The sequence below is a fragment of the Leptidea sinapis genome, chromosome 2, assembly GCF_905404315.1.
Source record: "Leptidea sinapis chromosome 2, ilLepSina1.1, whole genome shotgun sequence".
NCBI lineage: Eukaryota > Metazoa > Arthropoda > Insecta > Lepidoptera > Pieridae > Leptidea > Leptidea sinapis.
The window spans coordinates 347,411-367,137 of record NC_066266.1 but is presented as its reverse complement, the minus strand read 5'-3'; the positions used below and the strand labels follow the sequence as shown (position 1 = coordinate 367,137).

General features: G+C 32.9%; 1 protein-coding gene across 1 annotated transcript in view; it reads right to left on the bottom strand.

Moving 5' to 3' along the window:
• The window catches only part of LOC126974657 (protein stum), a 94,560-nt gene that overhangs the window by 36,877 nt on the left and 37,956 nt on the right, over window positions 1-19,727 (bottom strand). Inside the window, exons 4-6 of the mRNA XM_050822201.1 lie at window positions 4,611-4,905; window positions 1,557-1,786; window positions 694-820 (exon numbers count right to left, since the gene is read on the bottom strand). Of these exons, the coding sequence (XP_050678158.1) occupies window positions 694-820; window positions 1,557-1,786; window positions 4,611-4,905 (652 nt within the window). The remainder of the gene's footprint in view (window positions 1-693; window positions 821-1,556; window positions 1,787-4,610; window positions 4,906-19,727) is intronic.

The window sequence follows — 19,727 nt, the reverse complement described above, 5'->3', positions numbered from 1 at the left end:
ATAAAATCCTTGAGTGTTTATGAAAGGAACTAAAAATAGATGTATTAATTATCAAAAAATCCGAAGACGCTATATGAGCTATCGCGTAGATTTAAAACTGGAGTATATACCTAAGTGGTTCAAGTAGCATGGCGTGCCAAGCTGTAGTGGACGGTCCGTAATGTCACAGGGTCGAAATGGAACACGCAATATAAGGATTTCAAGGTAATGTTCAGAGGAACTGTATTGATTCATTTGGTCACGCTTAAGATTTATAATACATACGATACTTACATTAAATTTGGAATAAATTTATACAAGATAATAAACCAAGCATATGCAAATTGTTTACTAATAGACATTTTGCATATGATTAGTTTATTCGGATGTATAACATTTTCCGCGTTTATTTACAAGGCTAGTTGACATTCGGAAAACTTCAGAATTATCATTTTATTGACAGTGTTGTCAGCTATATATTACACATTTTACATATTCTTGGTTTCTTATTAGGTATAACTTTATACCAAGTTTAACTGTGAGCCCCAAATTGTGTAATTATTGTAACCAACAATAGTAAATTTTAATTTATTGTAGTTTGTTTAAATGTATGCATGAAAGTCCATAAAAATTCAATATCGAATGGTTATAGTTCGGACTATGACTTTTAGGACTATATCGTTGCAATTTATATACATAATATATAGCACTTACCTCGGGAGGTAGAGTTGGTGATAAGCTCTTGTTCTTAGAGAAGAGACTGGTTCTTCTACTGGAGGGGGGTTCTGTTTGGCGGCGGCACGCTCCTCGCATCCATCGACCTAGTCTGTTATTGCAGCAACTGAAATAAATCAACGGACATCAATATTCAATCCATTGTGTGTTCTTAATACTCTTTTAACTTTGAAACTCTTTTGTTTTAGATTCATTTCATCAAAAGAATTCAAAACTTTCTGCACTGAACTGGCTTTGCTACTTTCAATCTTCTCTCAAATTTTTGTTACATTGGGACATTGCGGCTACCTAACCTTGCATAAGCTTGGTATAATTTTTAATTTGGTATTTATAGTTATTTTACAGCTGAAGTTATATTGAGCTTAAACTAAGACAGCCCAATGCAAGAGTGAAGTTCGCGACAAGAACAAGTGTCAACATGATACGGGTGGCCGGGTGGTATTTAGCATTGAGACGTAATATCCGGTGGTAGAGTTTGGCCGCTGCCTGCTGGTCATGGTGCATCAACCTGAACAACGAGAGAACTTAAAATAACATTAAAATAAAAAGTTACTGATCTAATCAGATCTATTTCAAACTTTCGCTGTAAAGTTTTTTGCAGTTTACTTTCATCAATGCTCTCTACATGACCAATGCACAAGTCTAATATAATTGTAATAATATATAGTCTATAAGAATATAGGTAAAATTATGACCCTACAATATTTTTATTTTATATTGTAATGACAAAGTTTATATTTAATTAAAAAGAAATCAGATTTGGTATGCACCAGAAATTTAAACAAGCATGTAATTATATAAAAATAATGTAAAAGTAAATCTAATTTGAAATATGTTCTTACGTGGGAGGTGTTTTATCACTCAAGATGCTGTCTCGTCTTTCGGCTTCCTTTTTCTTCCCACAGCACCCGGTTTCTGTAACGATATCGGTCGAGGCGACAGGCGGCGACACACCGACGGGGCTGATCGGTTCCGATATATCGCTGACGCGCTTGCGGCGGCAACAGGAGCATAAAACATCGCGGAGTTTGCGTTTCCGTTTCGTTTCCGATTCAAATTCTATTGTTGCAAGCTGTAGACAAATACCAATTAATTATTTTAACAAAATTGTCAACAGACGCCATTTTGTTTTTCACAAAAAAAAATTGTTGCGAAAAACATAATGGCGTCTCTTAATCTTAATCAACAAGTATTATGAAAACGCTTTTATTAGCTTCATATGCTAGTTTCTTTGTATGTAACGGAAGCATTGTACATTATTTTCACAATTTAAAATGTTGTATTGAATTGAAACAATTACTTATCAAGGACCGATGGCAATACAATATATATAACAGTCTAATCCACTTTTATTATCTTGGTCTGTATGTAATGGAATATTTGAACGTTATTTTCGGCCGCTTCAAAACCTCGGATTAATTTGAAACTTTGCACACTGCTCAAGGATTGGTCAATTTAATAATTTATATAGTCTATCCCATTTCACTTACGAGGATGTGCCAAGACTATGATGCATGTTAATTCGTTACTACAACATTATCATTGTTTTAAGACGAAGAAGCAAAAATAAATAACAGTCAAAAACTAAAAAACATGCTTTAGAAGAAAACCAAATTAAAAAGTAGAAAAAATAATTAATAAGCATAGTATCAAATAGTGTGATGAAGAAATTAAAAAAAAAATATTTTATCAGTCAACTTTTGTCAGTTATTGTGCAGAATGCTTAACTTGGGGCAAGATAATTTGTGTAAAAAGTGTGTCAATATTATTATTATTATTATTATTGTGAATAAAACATTTATAGCAAAGTGACATCAAGCACCCCGTGCTTGTTATGAATTATTTTTTGGATTTCGTTAGGAAATACTATATTAGTATAGGGCTATAGGCTCACTATATCAGTAGCTACTCTTTGTAATTTGGAACAGGGTTGACCGGATGATTTCTGCATTTGGTGATGAAGCCCCATCCAAAACCACAATTTATTGCTGGTTTACTGAATTTCAACGTGGACGTGTCAAACTCAGTGATGATCCCCGTCAAGGTCGTCCAAAACTGCAGTCACCAAAGAAAACATTGATGCTGTGCGTAAGCTGATTGAGGAAGATCGACATGTAACATACCGCGAAATTCAGGCAACTTTAGACATTGGCATGAATCTAATACAAATAATCTTGCATGTGTAATAAAGTTGTTTTCCCGATGGATACCGCATTTGCTCTGTGAAGAGCAAAAAGCTCGGCTCGCATTACTTGGTGCGTCAGAACTCTCGAAAGATCGCAGGATCCTCAAATGCTGTATACAACATCGTATCAGGTGACGAATCCTGAATATACGGGTACGAACCCAAAACAAAAAACCAGTCACGAGTTTGGGTGATCGAAAGTGAGTTAAAGCTAACAAAAATTGTTCGTTCACGGAGTGTTGCAAAAAAAATGGTGGCCACGCTTGTTTCCAAAACCGGCCATGTTGCGACTATTCCTCTTGAGGGACAAAGAACGGTTAATGCAGAATGGTAAGTAGCATTTGTTTGCCACAGGTCGTTTCTGAACTCCGTAAAGAGAACTGCAATCGCCGCATCATCCTCCATCACGACAATGCGAGTTCTCACACCGCGCACAGAACAAAAGAGTTTTTAGAGTAAGAAAACATAGAATTATTAGATCATCCGCCGTACAGCCCCGACCTAAGCCCTAATGATTTCTATACTTTCCCTAAAATAAAGAATAAATTGCGTGGTCAGAGATTTTCGTAACCTGAAGAAAACGGCCATTTTGGAGACCCCAACTTCCGAATGGAATGATTGCTTCAATGATTGGTTCCATCGTATGGAAAAATGTGTCAAATTTCGCGGAGAATACTTCGAAAAGCAATAAATACATTTTTAAAAAGTAATGTTGTGTCACTTCCTTGATTCCCGAAATTTTCACTCGTACCTGTTGCAATACCAAAAATGTGATTCCTCTGGAGCATAATAATTATTAGTCGGATAGATAGCAAGGCTGTTCCCGAATTGTATTAGACAGCATATTAGGTCAAAAGACAATCCGATGAATACAGCGATATTGGGATTGAGCAGGATATCATGTGTATAGAGAATCCTGTAGATGAAGCCACAACTGACCACGTGGAAGTCGGCTAATTTATTTAACTGTAACGTTGTGTTATTGAGCATCGCGCCCTTCAATGTTCAGAGGCTCTGGCGCTGGTTTGAATCCTACATAATATTATAGTAGTTTAAGTATGTTTGATTTTATTTTGGAATTCAAAATAAATATTTAAGTGTATACATCGCCCAACAAATGACTTACTAACACCACTAAATCGAGTAGTAGGCATCACACAATTATGTGTGTTCCTGGTGTTAACATTGTGATTATCACAGTTTCTAGGGAATTCGCTCATATGCCTTTGTACATTGATAAAATTAACAAGAATATTGAGATGCAAGAGTTAAAATTATTATTACTTAAAATTTTGCTCTCAATGATTCTTTAGGACCTATGTTATAAGTAGCCCGATAGCCCTCTTCTGCGGCACAATGATGATATTGATATCGGCTGCATTGCACCATAATCTATATATATATAAATGAATTGCTGTTCGTTAGTCTCGCTAAAACTCAAGAACGGCTGGTCCGGTTTGGCTAATTTTGGTCTTGAATTATTAGTGGAAGGTTTAAAAGGTGAAAAACATGAAAATTCTCGGAATCAAATAAAAATTTGTTTTTCCTTTGATGTGTCCCCCGTCGTTCAGAAATCAAATTGAATGAATAGTTTAAAGTGAATAACTTACTAGAATTAATAAACTTTCTCAGGAGGTAAAAAATAAACTTAATTTTATATACAGAACAATGTCTGTCGGTAATAAAATCGTCTGTAATAAAATAACTTTACCTTTCCCGCTGCTAGTTCCAGATCCTCATCTGACACTTTTTTCTTGACACAATTTAATCTACTCCAAAGTGTTTTCTTTTCCAAATCTTGCGTCTCTGTCTCCCCTTCGTCGTTCGCCTTAGAGCAACAAGGACAACACTTGTTGGCACATTTCCCCATCAATCGTAAGCAAATGTTCTGTTTTTTGTCTTGGTGCTCGGTTTCAGTTTCAGTTTCAGTTTCAGTTTCCGGTTTTTGTTTTTGTCTGTTGGTCCGTGCGGGTACTTTTGGGGTTGTGCTAGTACTTTGAGGAAACCTGATAAATTCAGAATAATTAATAATATAATATAGATACTTATTTAGGGTTCTAGACCTGAAATGAACTCTGTAACTAAGACTCAGTTGCCGGTCCTTTAGTCTGTCTACGTCAGATAGCCTGTCCGTTAGACAACTGAAATTTTGGCGCAATTTATGTATTACTAGGTAGGCAGCTAGCGTATAGACCAAAGAGAACTAAACTACGTTCTGAGATGGAGGGACGGGAGTCCCATAGAAAATGATGAGAAATATCGCTTGTATGAAACGTGCACTATATCTTGATACCAACACAATCTCCCAATGACGTAATAGCAGAGCTGCCAACATATATATGGAATCAATCAATAATTTTTGTCAATAATTAACTATACAATATAAATATATAAAAAAATATGGATATTCTTATATGAACAGTTACATTAATATAAATATAATCTAATTTTAAGGTTTAAGGTTCCCTTTATTAATTTTAAGATGGACCTAAGCCAAGTTTAACTAGGGATACGTTTTAGTTATTTCAAAAAATAAAACAATTAACATAATTAATATTTTTTAATAGTTTTCTTTTGCGGTTTCTGGTGGGCGTATGAATTAGCATCAATTGAAAGAACTGCTCGTCTCGTCTCTTATTTTCATAAAAAAATGTACTGTATTAGTAAACGATGTTTTGTGAGGAGAAATAAGCAGTTAAACAGTAATTTTAGTAGTTTAATTAAAATTGAGGTTAACTATGTTTTGTATTGGCTGTTATTTGATAACAGTTTCTACGACGAATAATAGGGATATAATCGGGCTATATTTATCACACAAATACTTAATATTAGAACATCGATACAAATAATTATTAACAATGCAATTTTTACGATTGTTTAAGGTTGGCTCTTTATAATGATATATAATATGAAACATGCTGTAAATATTTATTAAAAATAATAATATTTAAGTTTGCTTTAGGTTCCATGCTAGGTTATACATCCAAAAATAAAAATTATTAATTCTGTTTAAACTATTAACACTGCAAAAATTATTTAATTAGTTCATAATATATTTAAATAAGCCATTATCGTAACGTAAGAAAATCCACATTTGCCCATGCAAATATTACCTTAACAATGTCGATTTTCCGATGAATCTAAAACGATAAAATTAAATAAATAACGATATTTTAAAATTGAAGCCACGTATAATTAAAAAAGGTATCAAAATGTACCTCTATACATCGAAATAGCAAAAATGCTTCAGAAAATTTCATTTAAAACAAATATACCTAATATTGTTATAATTGATTTCGGAACAAAACAATTAAAATAATTACCCGGTTTCATTTCCATATCTTTTTGGCAATAACTCGTTAGGCAAAATGTATACTGTCCTATTATGAATCATTATTAATATAATTTATTTTAATAATTAACTACAAAATCCCGTAGTTATAGCATCGCTATGTAGTCACACCCACTGCGCGGTAAAAAATATAAAAGCTGTCACTGTCAAAAAAATGAAATGTTACGCGCCATTTTTTAAAAAAGCGACGTGTGAAGCTAACGGTCGAGGTCAGACTGGCATGAACTACTTTGTTAAGGGTCGGTCGTCGGACCGCGGTGAGCTCGGGCCGATTTAACCAGATTGTTAACATTTAATTCGACTGCTAATAGGGTGAAGGAATTTTATTGTGTGTACTTAGTAATTTAAGGCTTTGTTTTATAAGGCGCTAAGGCTGCATGTGGTACCATGTTATAGTTAATAAATAATTGTTGGATGCGTTACTTTACTAATAATTATGATAGTTATCACGACCATCAAGTTCACGAAGCATCCTTACACAACAATGAATTCAAGTTGTAAAGGTTGACGCATCCAATATAGGATACCTTATATTTATACACGACTCATACACTAGATGCAGCACCTTACAAAGTAATTTGTTATGTATATTACAGTCGTTGTAAAAAACTCTATTTGGTTAAAAAGAGTGGCCGTTGAGTTTCTAGTATGTTGTTTTCACGAGCTCAACTTTTTGCGAACATATTATGGTAAATTCAGTTATTTCAAAGATTATCTGATTATTATTATCGCATACTGGGTGCATCAACTGTTAAGTCATGGGGCATTTTAAATGGTGACATAGAGATCTCACCAAAAACCAGCTATTTATCCAGCTATTTGCTATATATATCCACAAGCTTGGTTATGATCTAGTAAACGAGACATTGTGCCTCAAATTTCTCTTAGTTATCTATTATATAACCGTCACTTTCATTCTCATTTGCATCATCAGTTTGTGAAGATGGAGCAGTTGTATTAATATTATGCAAAGAAGAAGAACACATCAAAATACTGACGTTTTCTAGGATAACCGGATCAACCAAAAACCTCGGATAGGATATCCATATTGTTGGATTAGTTAAAAATAATAGGCTTATTAATAATAGCTGGCAACAGCGCCTCTATCGTCTCGCTTTTTCGTTTCATCGAGTTTCAAATCACAACAATTCTAAAGAAGTTTCACTTACAAAATTGTTGCAACAAAAAATATACGTGTTGGTCTCTAATTTATATTTTATTTGTTCCATCTACTTGTATATAATCTATTTGTCACAATTTTCTGATTTAGGGAAATGTCTTTTCACGTGCAACATTATATTTTAGCTGTATATGTGCGTGCTGGCGAATGTAAGCTATGTCACTATAGTATGAGAGGATCTGCGCTCGATCTTCCATATATTTAAATAATAGTATTCAGAGGGTCGTTGTGAATGGCGGAAGATTTCCTGGGACTCCTCTCGGTATGGGGGTAGCACAAGGGTCTATTCTTAGACCCTTCCTCTTCCTAATTTATATAAATGATCATCCTAACTTTGTCGAAAAAAATCACAAGGTGGTATGGTATTGTTTGCGTATGACCCTTCACTTATATTCAAAGTCAAAAGAAGCCAAGTTTTATATGACGAAGTAAACAATGCTCTATCTGACATCATGTACTGGTTTAGCGCCAATAACTTATTGTTAAATAGTCATAAAGCCAAATATATTAAATTTAACGCGCCAAATGTCAATAATGTAGATGCGAATATTTAATATAAAAAGGAGAGGTGGTAAAGCAATGGAATCTGCTATATTTCTTGGCATTACTTTTGATTCCAAATTGCAATGGGGCCCCAATATTGAAGGATTGGCGAATAGGCCTAGTTCTGCAGCATATGCGGTTAAGAAAATTAGACAGTTAACTGACATAGATGCGGCACGATAGTATAGGTACTTTAGTTATTTTCATAGTATTATGTCCTATGGTATATTGCAGTGCGGCCAATATTAATATCATCTTTGTGCTGCAGAAGAGGGCTATTCGCGCTATTTATAAGCAAAATAATCATTAAAAGAAAAATTTAAAGAAATAAACATCTTGACTGTTGCTTCTCAATGTATTCTATATGTTCATAAGCACATTGAGGAATTTGCTAGAAACTCTGTCATTCATAATGATAACACGAAGAACAAATATAAACTTGTTATGCCTACTATTCGGTTAAGTCGAGTTATTAAGTCTTTTAATGGGCGATGTATGTGCTCTTACAATATGATCCCAGAAAATGTATAAAACTAATGTATTACTAAATTTAAAAGATTTGTTAAAAAAGTTTGGGTGGGAAAGGTTGCTGTAGCATAAACGATTTCCTTAAAGACACTACAGACTGGGAATGAAGCGAATACTCAGGCTCTTAAATTATAAATGTTTATTGTACGATATCACATTGTAATCCATATTTTTATAAAAAAAAACCCTGCTGAGTTTCTTGCGCCCGTTCTTCTGCGGTTTGAGGCAGTCTCTTTTGAATGTGTGGTAGTTTTCGACGTTCAATAAGTGATTTTGAATACTATTTTGAATTTGTAAGTACGTGACGCTCTCGCACACATTAATTCTATATAAATAAAGTTGTCGCAGACGGATAATGTTTATATGTCTCAATAGATACAAGGCCCCCATCGTGCACTATGGTGGTTGCAAGTTGATACCTATAAGGGTGTAGAAGATACGGGGTTTGAAATAAGTGATGTCTAAAAATGTGTGATTGTCATTAATCTATAATGATTTGGATGTTCTAGAAAATTCAAGAATAATCGACTGATTCCTATAATTAATTGGAACGTTTTCAAATGTAAGCCTTTATTCTAATCTAATCTATGAAATGAATTGCTGTTCGATAATCTCGCTAAAACTCGAGAACGGCTGGACCGATTTGGCTAATTTTGGTCTTGAATTATTTGTGGACGTCCAGGGAAGGTTTAAAAGGTGAATAAATATGAAAGTGTTCGGAATTAAATAAAAACAACAATTTTGTTTTCCTTTGATGTGTCCCGCGTCGTCCGATATTTGTTTTGTATGGACATATTTTCTATGACAGAATTTATTGACGCACGGTCTGACAGTTCTGCTATAAAACAATTTCATTACAACAACAGGGAGCATATTTTATGAAATAATTCTTGATGTTATGATATATTATTGACAAATTCATAAAAACATTATTTCATTTATTACAAGCTGATACCCTGCGACGTCGTTCGCGTACGTATTTTTACACCTTGGGTTACATTACTGGACTTTTAGTAGGGATCCCTAATTTTTTGAAAATGTTATATAGCCTATAACACTCGGGGATAATGTAGCTTCCCAACAGTGAAAGAATTATTCAAATCGGTTCAGTAGTTGCGGAGCCTATTCAATGCAAACAGACAAACAATCAAATCTTTCCTCTTTATAATATTAGTATAGATATACAGAACAACGTCTGTCGGGTCAACTAGTTCTAAATAAAAATGTTTTAGAAAATTTTAGAATGATATAGAGATTTATTGAATAATTTTAAACATTCCAAAGGCATTTTTAAATTCATTAAACCCACCTGGAAATGGCCTTCTCACGAATAAAAGCTAAAAATTGGATCAGCAGTCATAGGCAAAATCTTAATACGCAAAAATTGTGCAATGGTATAAGATAATGTAATGTGATGTAACAACACCATTGAGGCAGAAATTCTAATTCACTAAGAAAGAAAACGTTTTTTTGCGAATGACTTACAGTACGAGTATGACTATCATTAAAAAAATAAATTTAAGCAGATTTGATTGAAATTTATATTAGTCAAAATCCGGTAGATATTTTATAAATATATACAATAAATATTATGATCTACTCTACAGGCTAGCCGCTAGTGTGTACCAAGCACTATAAGTTAAAAGGCTCAGTATTTGTAATTATGAAGGTCTTATTAAAATAATAACTTGTTCGTTATAATCATGATTTATTTAAGTAAATGTTACTTTTTGTTATCGGCCTGTCGACGTTTTTTATGAGTTTTATTAAAAAAAATTCGTGACTTCACGAAAACTCTATTCTTATAACTCTCGTGAAGGCTCATTCAATATATTTATACTGTTTATGATATTTTATAATGTTTTAATCTTGATGAAGCTATGATTCATAAAAATATTAAGTTTATTGGAATTGGAGGAGAAACGCGCGTACGAGTCACCAACACGCACATTATCTTGTAAGACAAGAGGAATCACAGGAGCGTGGCCTTTTAGGTAGACGTATGCGCTATTATTCAAGATATCCCTATCGTATCGTACTGGTCACACCGAGCAAGTCCTTAGTCACCGCTTGCGTCACCATTGGGCCTGGAGCTTCCTTTATTTGACTCTGATGTAACAAGAGAGTATGGGCTGCGGTGATCACTTACCATCAGGTGACCATACGTGTCATTTGTCCTCCTCGTCATTATTATAATTATATATATACATATATATAGATAGTTAATTAAAAATATATATTTAAGTAATTCCCAACTAGTAACTTGAAGTATTCAAAACAAAATTAAAAAAATCGACCGACGTAGAAGATAAACGCCTGCCATCTTAGTGTACTGATTGGTCGATAAGAACTACTTATAATATTGGTATCTACTATGACGTCATTTTTCATAGGTACATACAAACAAGTCACGTTGAGAATTTTCATATTTCATTGTTTTACAGTGTTATAAAATAAAAATTGGCCAGTCTTGACATCTAGGCGCCAATATACGCAAGGGTTGTCACAAAAACATTCTATAAGTTGTTAACGCACACCGCTTTATAATAACATATATTTAAAGTAAAAAAGTACAAATTACTTAGATAATAATATTTGTTAATTACTTCACTAAGTAATTGCAACTGTATTTGTGTATGTGAAATGCCTAAGTAGTACTGATTCGAAATGGAAAGAATCGGTGTGACTGCAGTCAGCGCTGGAAGCAGGGTGACGCCGCTCTCTTTCAATATCATAATATTCCATAGTCGCTCTGACTAATAACGTCGCATTGCAAATATTTGAAGATTGTTCCTGATTTATTTTGCGATTTATATGAATTGTGAAGTAATAAAGCTTATAAAAAATATATATTCCACTTTCCAGTATGCCAAAATACAGTGTTTCACTATGGAAATGAAAGGAAATTTATTCATTTGTTAGATGCACTACACAATTCGCCAATAAAACGGCATACAAATATTTGATTGTCAATATTATTTTTAATATATTTTGCATCATATATTTTGCACGCATTACTAGCTATAGTCCAATAGTTCATAGTATTTAGTGGAGTTCAAAACCTCCAACTTTTTCACCAGATCTGTTTGAGTATCATTTCCATTAGAAATTGTTATAATATTTGGTTGGAAACACAACAAGATATCTTTCCTTGAAAAACTTATTACACAACTGGAGTTTTATTCAAAATATTAAATGATAAACAGTCATAAAGTAAAAAAATAATTTATAAATAGTTTGGAAAATCCATAAGTGCACGCGTTAAAATCTTATTATCTACAATAAGGTGAGGAATAAATGACTGTCGGTATAATTTTGAAGTTTGTCAGTAATAATAATTAAGGGACAGTAAATTTAACGCACATAATACATTATTGAGAAATACCGCAATGTGTTGGTAATGATAATATACCTAACTGCCGTCTCATGCTTTTTACGCATCGGAAATTAACTTTTAAGCTAAAGTGGACATAAATTCGTAGTGGGGAAAGCATCCCTCCGTCGGAATGATTGGACAGTTTTTTTATCTATTATAATCTTTGTCACATAAATTATTCGACGTTTTAGAGGAAAGTAATGCCTGAATTGAGGAACCAACCACTTAGCTTGTCTGGTATAAACTGACGGGTGCCAAAAAAAACACCAAAGATATATTATTATAAGTTATATTAATGGTATTTGTATTAATTATGCAAGAAAAAAGCAATATATTCTACAGTGATTCTTGTAAAATATTTAATCATTATATTTTTAAGGTAATAAGATATTTGAGAATAATAAATCAGGTCGAAACACTGGAAACACCTTCAGGTAAGTGCCAACTTAACTAATTGTCATGGTGTACCACTAAGACACCTCTAGATAGACACCCGGTTTCTGAATTGAGAAAAGTAGCAGCTCTTACTGCTAGACAACCGATGAAAACAGGCCAGGCTTATAACTTTAGTGTGCGTGACAAACTACGTCTTACACCCGCGATTTGTATGTCACTTGGTGTTAGTGTTCGTGTATTGCTCTAAATAGAGGTTTAAAGTCAACCTCAATTTTATTACGTTTTCACAGGTGTCACAGTCTAGCTAGACGTATAAATGATCTAAGATGTACAATTTAAATTAAATAGTGTTCAAGATCAACGTTTTCAGAGATCACATCTCAGGTCAAGGTAGTATTGGATAGATAATACAACGTTTGAAGCAATGTTATAAATAAAGCACGTTTACTTTTATCAAATAATTAAATTAAAAGTTAAGTCATTATAATAACTCTCGTTTCAAAAATTTAATTTAGACGTTTTTATTAATACATTTTATTTACGACGACGTTAGTGACCTTGACTACTAAGCAAGAGGTCCCGGTTCGAGTCCCGGTAGGTGCAATCTCTTTATATGATGAATATGGATGTTTGTTTCCGAGTAATGGATGTTTATATGTATTTATGTATGTTTAAGTAAGTATATTGTATTAAATAACTCAATAGAACGAAGTGTAGTCGGGGTAAAGCGCCAAGACAAAGTGCGATTGGATCATATCAAAGGAAAAACTAAGTTCAAAAGCATAGAGAAAACAATACGCACTTGGAAATGGAGATGGGTAGGCCACTTTATGAGGGATGAAACACCAAAATGGACTAGATCAATAACTGAATGGTACCCCAGAGGAGATAAGAGGAATAGAGGAAGACAGTTCATACGATGGGAGAATGAACTGAAACAGATAGGAGGACCACTATGGAATAGAATAACAAGGAACCGGAACGAATGGAAGACCTTGGAGGAGGCCTTTGTCGAAGGACAAACAGTTAACAGAAAGAGGACACAGTCTGTTTAAAAGTTACTACTAATAATTAGGTTAATAATATAGTTATGTAAGATAAATTAATTAATTAAAATGATTTATAGTATGTCTATTAGCTAGTAAGTAAATTTTTGTTCTGTTAACTGTAATAAAGGCTTTATTATTATTATTATTATTATTATTATTATTATTGTATTAAATATATCGTTGTCTTGTACCCATAGTACAAGTTAACTATGCCTAGTTTGGGGCAAGATAACTTGTGTAAAAGTATGTCAATATTAACATTATTATTTAGATCACCGCAGTGATATTTATGAAGAATGTAACAAAAAATAACTATTTCCAGTATTTGCGCAATCTTTAGTTCTTAAATTTGAAAATGGTTTTTGTTAGTTCTATACAAAGCGGATTTCGATTCAAATTAAAGAATATTATTTTTTGAGAGCTCTTCAAAAGTAGAGCGAATCAATTTAATAAGTTTAGTTGTTATTTGTTTATATTTACGTAAATAACGATTGAATATCATTATATTGTTTATTTTTTTTCAAGAAGACTAAGTGTTGTTGATTATTGGATTAATACGGCACTTATTTCATATTTGTTTATGTCGCTCTTATGTCATAAGAGAATTAGAAAATCTAATTTATTTTGAAGGTATTTTGCGAGAAAAATGATTAAAATATAAAAAAGGACGTTTTCCGATTATGAAGCACAGCTTGTACTAAAGGTACATTGAACAAGATAACATTGTAGTCTTCTTCTATTTATTTCTGGATTGCGCCTAAATAATTACATTAATTTACTATTTGAGCTACTTTTACGATATCCGTAGGAGTTTCGTAATTTTTATAATTTCTACGACAGCACTCATTTAAAAGAGAAAGTCATTTAAATATGAAAGATTTACATTGACAAATATCAAAAATATTGATGCGTTTTTTTTAAACGGAAAGGCGGTAAAACTGGTGGAATCTGCTGTATTTCTTGATTCCAAATTACAATGGAAAAGGATTGGCCCGTGTTAAAGGATTGGCTAAAAGACTCAGCCGTGCAGCATACACTGTAACAAGATTAAACAAATAACTGACATAATATATACATTCGTCGCGACTACTTTATATTCATAGTATTATGTCTGATGGTTCAATACAGCGGATATTAATACCGTCTTTGTGCTGCAGATGAGAATATTTTTTGTTGCGATTTTCTTTTTAAGAGAAACGAGGGCTGATAAAATACTTGTATTTTATATGTATTGTAGTATCTCAGGTATGAAGTCTATATTTTCGAATGGGTGGGAGCTTTTCACATTCAATAAGTGATTTGAATCCTATTTTAAATAAATAAACCGATTCGCACAAAACCGCACACCTTTTCTATACACCTATGGAAATTTTTAACAAAAGATGTTTTATATGCATTCAATTAATGACAAACAAATGTCTATGTATTAAAAGTACTGGCGTGTAAAATAAAATGTTCCAAATTTGAAAATTTCAAAGTTGCTTAAAAATATTCAATTCGATTCGCCATATTATGCGATTTAAAAAGCGATTCACTCGATTACATTTACATTCTCTTTTTTTAGTAAATAAATATAAAGGGATTTTGTAATTTTCGTGACAAATTTTATGCCGTGATATGACAGACAAGACAATTATAGCTGGTAATATAGTAACTCTTTTTCGAAGAGGTTGTACTCAATATTCGATTAATTATAAGAAACGAGTTCTTTGGAAAGAAACCGGGATCGAAAAGAAAACAATGTAATAAGCCCGGAGTCGATCGATATATTGTGAGCCAAGCTTTACGAAAGGAAAAATGTTAGAAACGTGAGTGTTAGCGTATGGACTGTCAGGAGGAGACTCTTAGAAGTCGATATACACAGCCGACCACTACCTACGGGTTCTCAATTACTCCGTAGGCACCGTTTTATAAGATTAACATTTTCCAAATTGTGCGACGTAGACAGATGTTTTATTTTCTGATGAAGCCATAATCTCTTTATTTGCTGAAGACTGACGTCGTAAAGTGCTAAGAAGACCAGGAGAACGTTATGGAGAGTTGTATTTAAAAGAAATTACGCTGTACAGTGCGGCTCTGTTATGTTTTGGGCTGACATGACTTCTGCACACTGTACAGAGTGTGTCTTCTTAGTAAACGGACTTTATCACCACACTACATCACGGAACTCCTAATGCCTCATTTACAACCAGTGTTAGCTGTTACAAGAAGTGCTGCTGTGTTTATGGGCGACAATGCTTGAGCTCACCGAGCCCCGAATTCCCGACCAATCCCATTGAGCATCTATGGGACTTTCTAAAACGACTTGTTAGAATGTAGGAACACCCAGCCCCACAGATCATCCGACACCTTCAAATTGCTATCACTGCTGAAGTATTACCCAAGAAGTGATATAAACCTCGTCCAAAGCATGCAATGAAGACTAGCAGCAGTTATTTCAGCCAGTGGAGGCCAAACTCAATTTTAATATTTTTATTTTATTGTTTGTAATTTTTAGAACATATAGGAGATAGTCAATTGAAGTTACCTTATTTTTTTCTTAACATAAAAGTAAATTAAGATCTAGTTAATTAACAAACTTATAAACTAATTTACCGTTACGAGGACGTGCAATATTATTTGATAGTTTTATCTAGTTTGAAACTATGGTATCCTTGGATTACGTTAGTGTTACGAAACCTAAGATACATAAGGCGTTGTACAGATTGTGAAAATATTGTACGGTCGGTTAAAAAACGCCGCGATTATCCACTTTTGTTCGCAATTATTGGCTTTGCACTGAGCACAAGATCGTGCTCTCTTTAACACCAGATAATAAGAAAGAAACTACGATATGGTGGAAATAAAAAGTTTTAAATTATAAATTCATATCTTTGTTTCATCAATAATCGACACATAATATTAATAACAAATAAATGTAAAAAGCTTAATATAATAAATTTATATAGTAATAAATGGAGAGTGGTGGAGAGAGTATGAGTGAAATGGAAAACTACTGAAACAATCGAGACAATACTTATACCATAAGATGCAGTGTTGGAGACGGTTTTGATATGTTGGTGATGACTTATCCGGAACTTATATTTTTTGCTTAGAAATATAGCTTATATATTACCAATACAAATAATTCAGTGAGTGACATTTCATTGCAATATATGACAATTTATATTATAATAAGCGGGCGCGGGTCGTTTAATTTTTATGGCAAAACAACGCGACGTTTGCTGAGTTAACACATGTAGTGTACATAAAATTAGTGTTCTTTATGTTATTGGCGTAAGTCTCAATAAACCGGTAGGCGTGAGTCAAAGTCACTTACCAACGGTTCCATATTCTGCTGTATCTCGGCAACAGGCAATATATATATTTATATATATATATTATTTATATATATTTATATAAATATAAATGACAAAGTTAAAAAATTATAGTTGGATTGCTTCTAATTTTAACAAAAAGAACATGGATTCTACGGTTTCCAATCTGTCGTCATTATTCACCTGTGGTACAGCTCATCACCTTGGCTTGAGCGTAAGAAGGCTGTAGCATATATTTTTTATTGTTATCTTATAAAATCCGACGTATAAAGGTGTTCTCTATCCATTGAAATCACTTTCGCAAAATACATAGTTGTATTTTGCTATCAGTCACCACAAGATGACTCTGCATTTTATCAATTAATTTATTCACAAATATAATTTGAAAACAAAATTTTGTGAACGATGCGGGACTCGAACCCACGACCTCTCACGCTCCGTGCGAGTGCTCTTCCAACTGAGCTTAGATTTGCAAGAGCAACTCCGATCGCTTCGTTGCTCTTGCAAATCTAAACAATATGTCGACATCTCAAGTCAATTTCCTAATACGCAAATATTGGGGTTGAGCAGGCAACTGTAAAACAGATCCTGTAGATGAAGCCACAACTGACTGAGAGCTGAACAAAGCATACAAGATATTTTTATGGCGATACGTCCCGGTTACGATACGATACGTAGAACATTTATTTCGAGTCCCGCATCGTTCATAAAATTTTGTTATCAAATTATTTGTGTATTAATCCCAGAAGTGAGGGTTATCACTTTATTAACATAACAAATTGTTACTTTTTTTACTCTTTAAGTCAGCTAGATGAATGTACCCATGTCGTACGAGTATCATCCTAGAAACATAGCTCAAAATAGCTCATTCCACAGTCTAAAGAGACTGTGAAAGACTACAAAGGTAGGTGGCAGAAAGTTCATTGAAACATGAACTGTGTAGGTCACACCACAAATACAGATGGTGAGATGGAAAAGATCTGATGGTGAGATCTTTGTCTACTTTATGTCCACATTTAAAGACGCCGTGCATTTATCTGGGCTGACAAAAACCGCACGTCTGTACCCTGCCTAAGTTGAAAAGTTTCAGACACGCAACGGTCAGAAACGGTCAATACAAGGGTAACGATAACACGACATCTTAACTTTAAACTGTAGTATAACATGTAAAATATCAACAATAATACAACCTAGGCGGGTCACTGGTTTGATTCCCATTGGGGTCTGAAGTAGGTGATATGAAATGAATGTAAGTGATTCAATATCAAACACGCTGTAAACAGTCACTACCGTAACCATTAAGTGTTTATATTTGATTAAGATGTGAAATGATCATTACATATAAAAATTTCGTTTCGTTGTTTGTTCACGATGTACTCATAGACTGCAGTTTGACCCAACTTGAGAGATATGATAGTTTTTATTTCGATTTGTGACCCTTAATATTTTTTAACCTTTCAAATTTTTCTGTATGAATTATATGTGTATGCCGTATTAATTTAATGGTTTTAAAAAATATTGGTTTTAAAATTAAAATCGCTCAGTTATATTTTTTTAAATATCTAATAAATAAATATTCAATAATAACGTCATATTTATATGTGCTAATAATAATATAATCTTCAATTTCTTATTACCAATTATTTTATTAATGAGTGAAAATTTTAAAATGTACGAATGGACAATGAACTGAATTATAAATGGAATATATAATGAAAATAATAGTCAGTCAAATAAAATGGCGGAATCCCAGGAACATTTTACTCTTTCATCAATAAATAAGAATAAAAGAGAAAATCAAGAACCTGATAATGAGCTGACCTGTAAAAAGTGTAAGTGTTTATATTCTGATGTATAATAATATAAAAATATAACATTATATCATTCTTTGTAAAATATGTAAAATCTCACTTGATAAAATAATATTAATTATATTATATATTAATAAAGGCATGTTTTTTATTTTAGGTAGAGAAAATGCCAACTTTGCTCAAAAGATGAAGTTATAAAATGTCTAACAATGCTCCTTGCTCTTCAGTCATACGTGAGTGATTAGTTGGTAACACGGCTTTATTTAATGTAAATTTAATGAGATATATTAATGTGTCTGTTAATTATTCCTAAAGTTAATTATTATTAAGTTTTACTTCAATCGCGCGTAAAGATTACATGCACACACTTTTTATTTTTATTTAAGTTTCATTCAATAACCAAACCGGTGCAAGTTACTGGTATCGATTAATCTGTTCATACCTGGGAAACCCATGACTTGTGACAGGAAAAAATAGGCAACCTAACTTTTGCATATACGACTGCATACTTTCGATTGGTATAGAATTTGTCCATTAAACAAACCGGTGGAATATTAAAAAAATAATAATTAATAATTAATCGTTTTTTTGCTAGGCAATATATTAATTGTCATATTAAATTTTATAAAAAAGTAGCTGACCCGACAGACGTTGTTCTGTAGATAGTAAAAAAAAAATACTTACTGTTTTATAGGTATTTGCTAATAATATTTCAAAACATCAAGAATTATTTCGTAAAAAATGCTCCCTGTTGTTATAATGAAATTGTTTCAGAGTGGAAATGTCAAACCGTGCGTCAATAAATTCTCTCACAGAAAATATGTCCATACAAAACATATATCAGAAATAAAAATAATTATGGGTCCCAAATTGAAATAAAAACTATCCTATCTCTCAAGTTGGACTAAACTGCACTCCATGAAGTAATCCCCATTAAAATCCGTCCATTAGTTTAGGAGTCCATCGCGGACAAACAACGTGTCACGTAATTTATATATATTAAGACTAGCTGGCCCAGCAAACGTTGTATTGCCATATAAAGTAATAAAAAAATTCAATAATTAATATTTTTAGGGTATAAAAATATATGACGCCCGATTCTCTGACCTACGAAATATATCGTACATAAAATTTATCTTACTACAATAATCATTATATTCGATTGCCATATTGCAACTCTATTGCGTGTCTGTGGATGGATTAGAATAATATTAAAATCGCGATACAAGAGTAAGTGTTGATCGTAGATGGGTGATTTGTATGTATTTTTTAATGC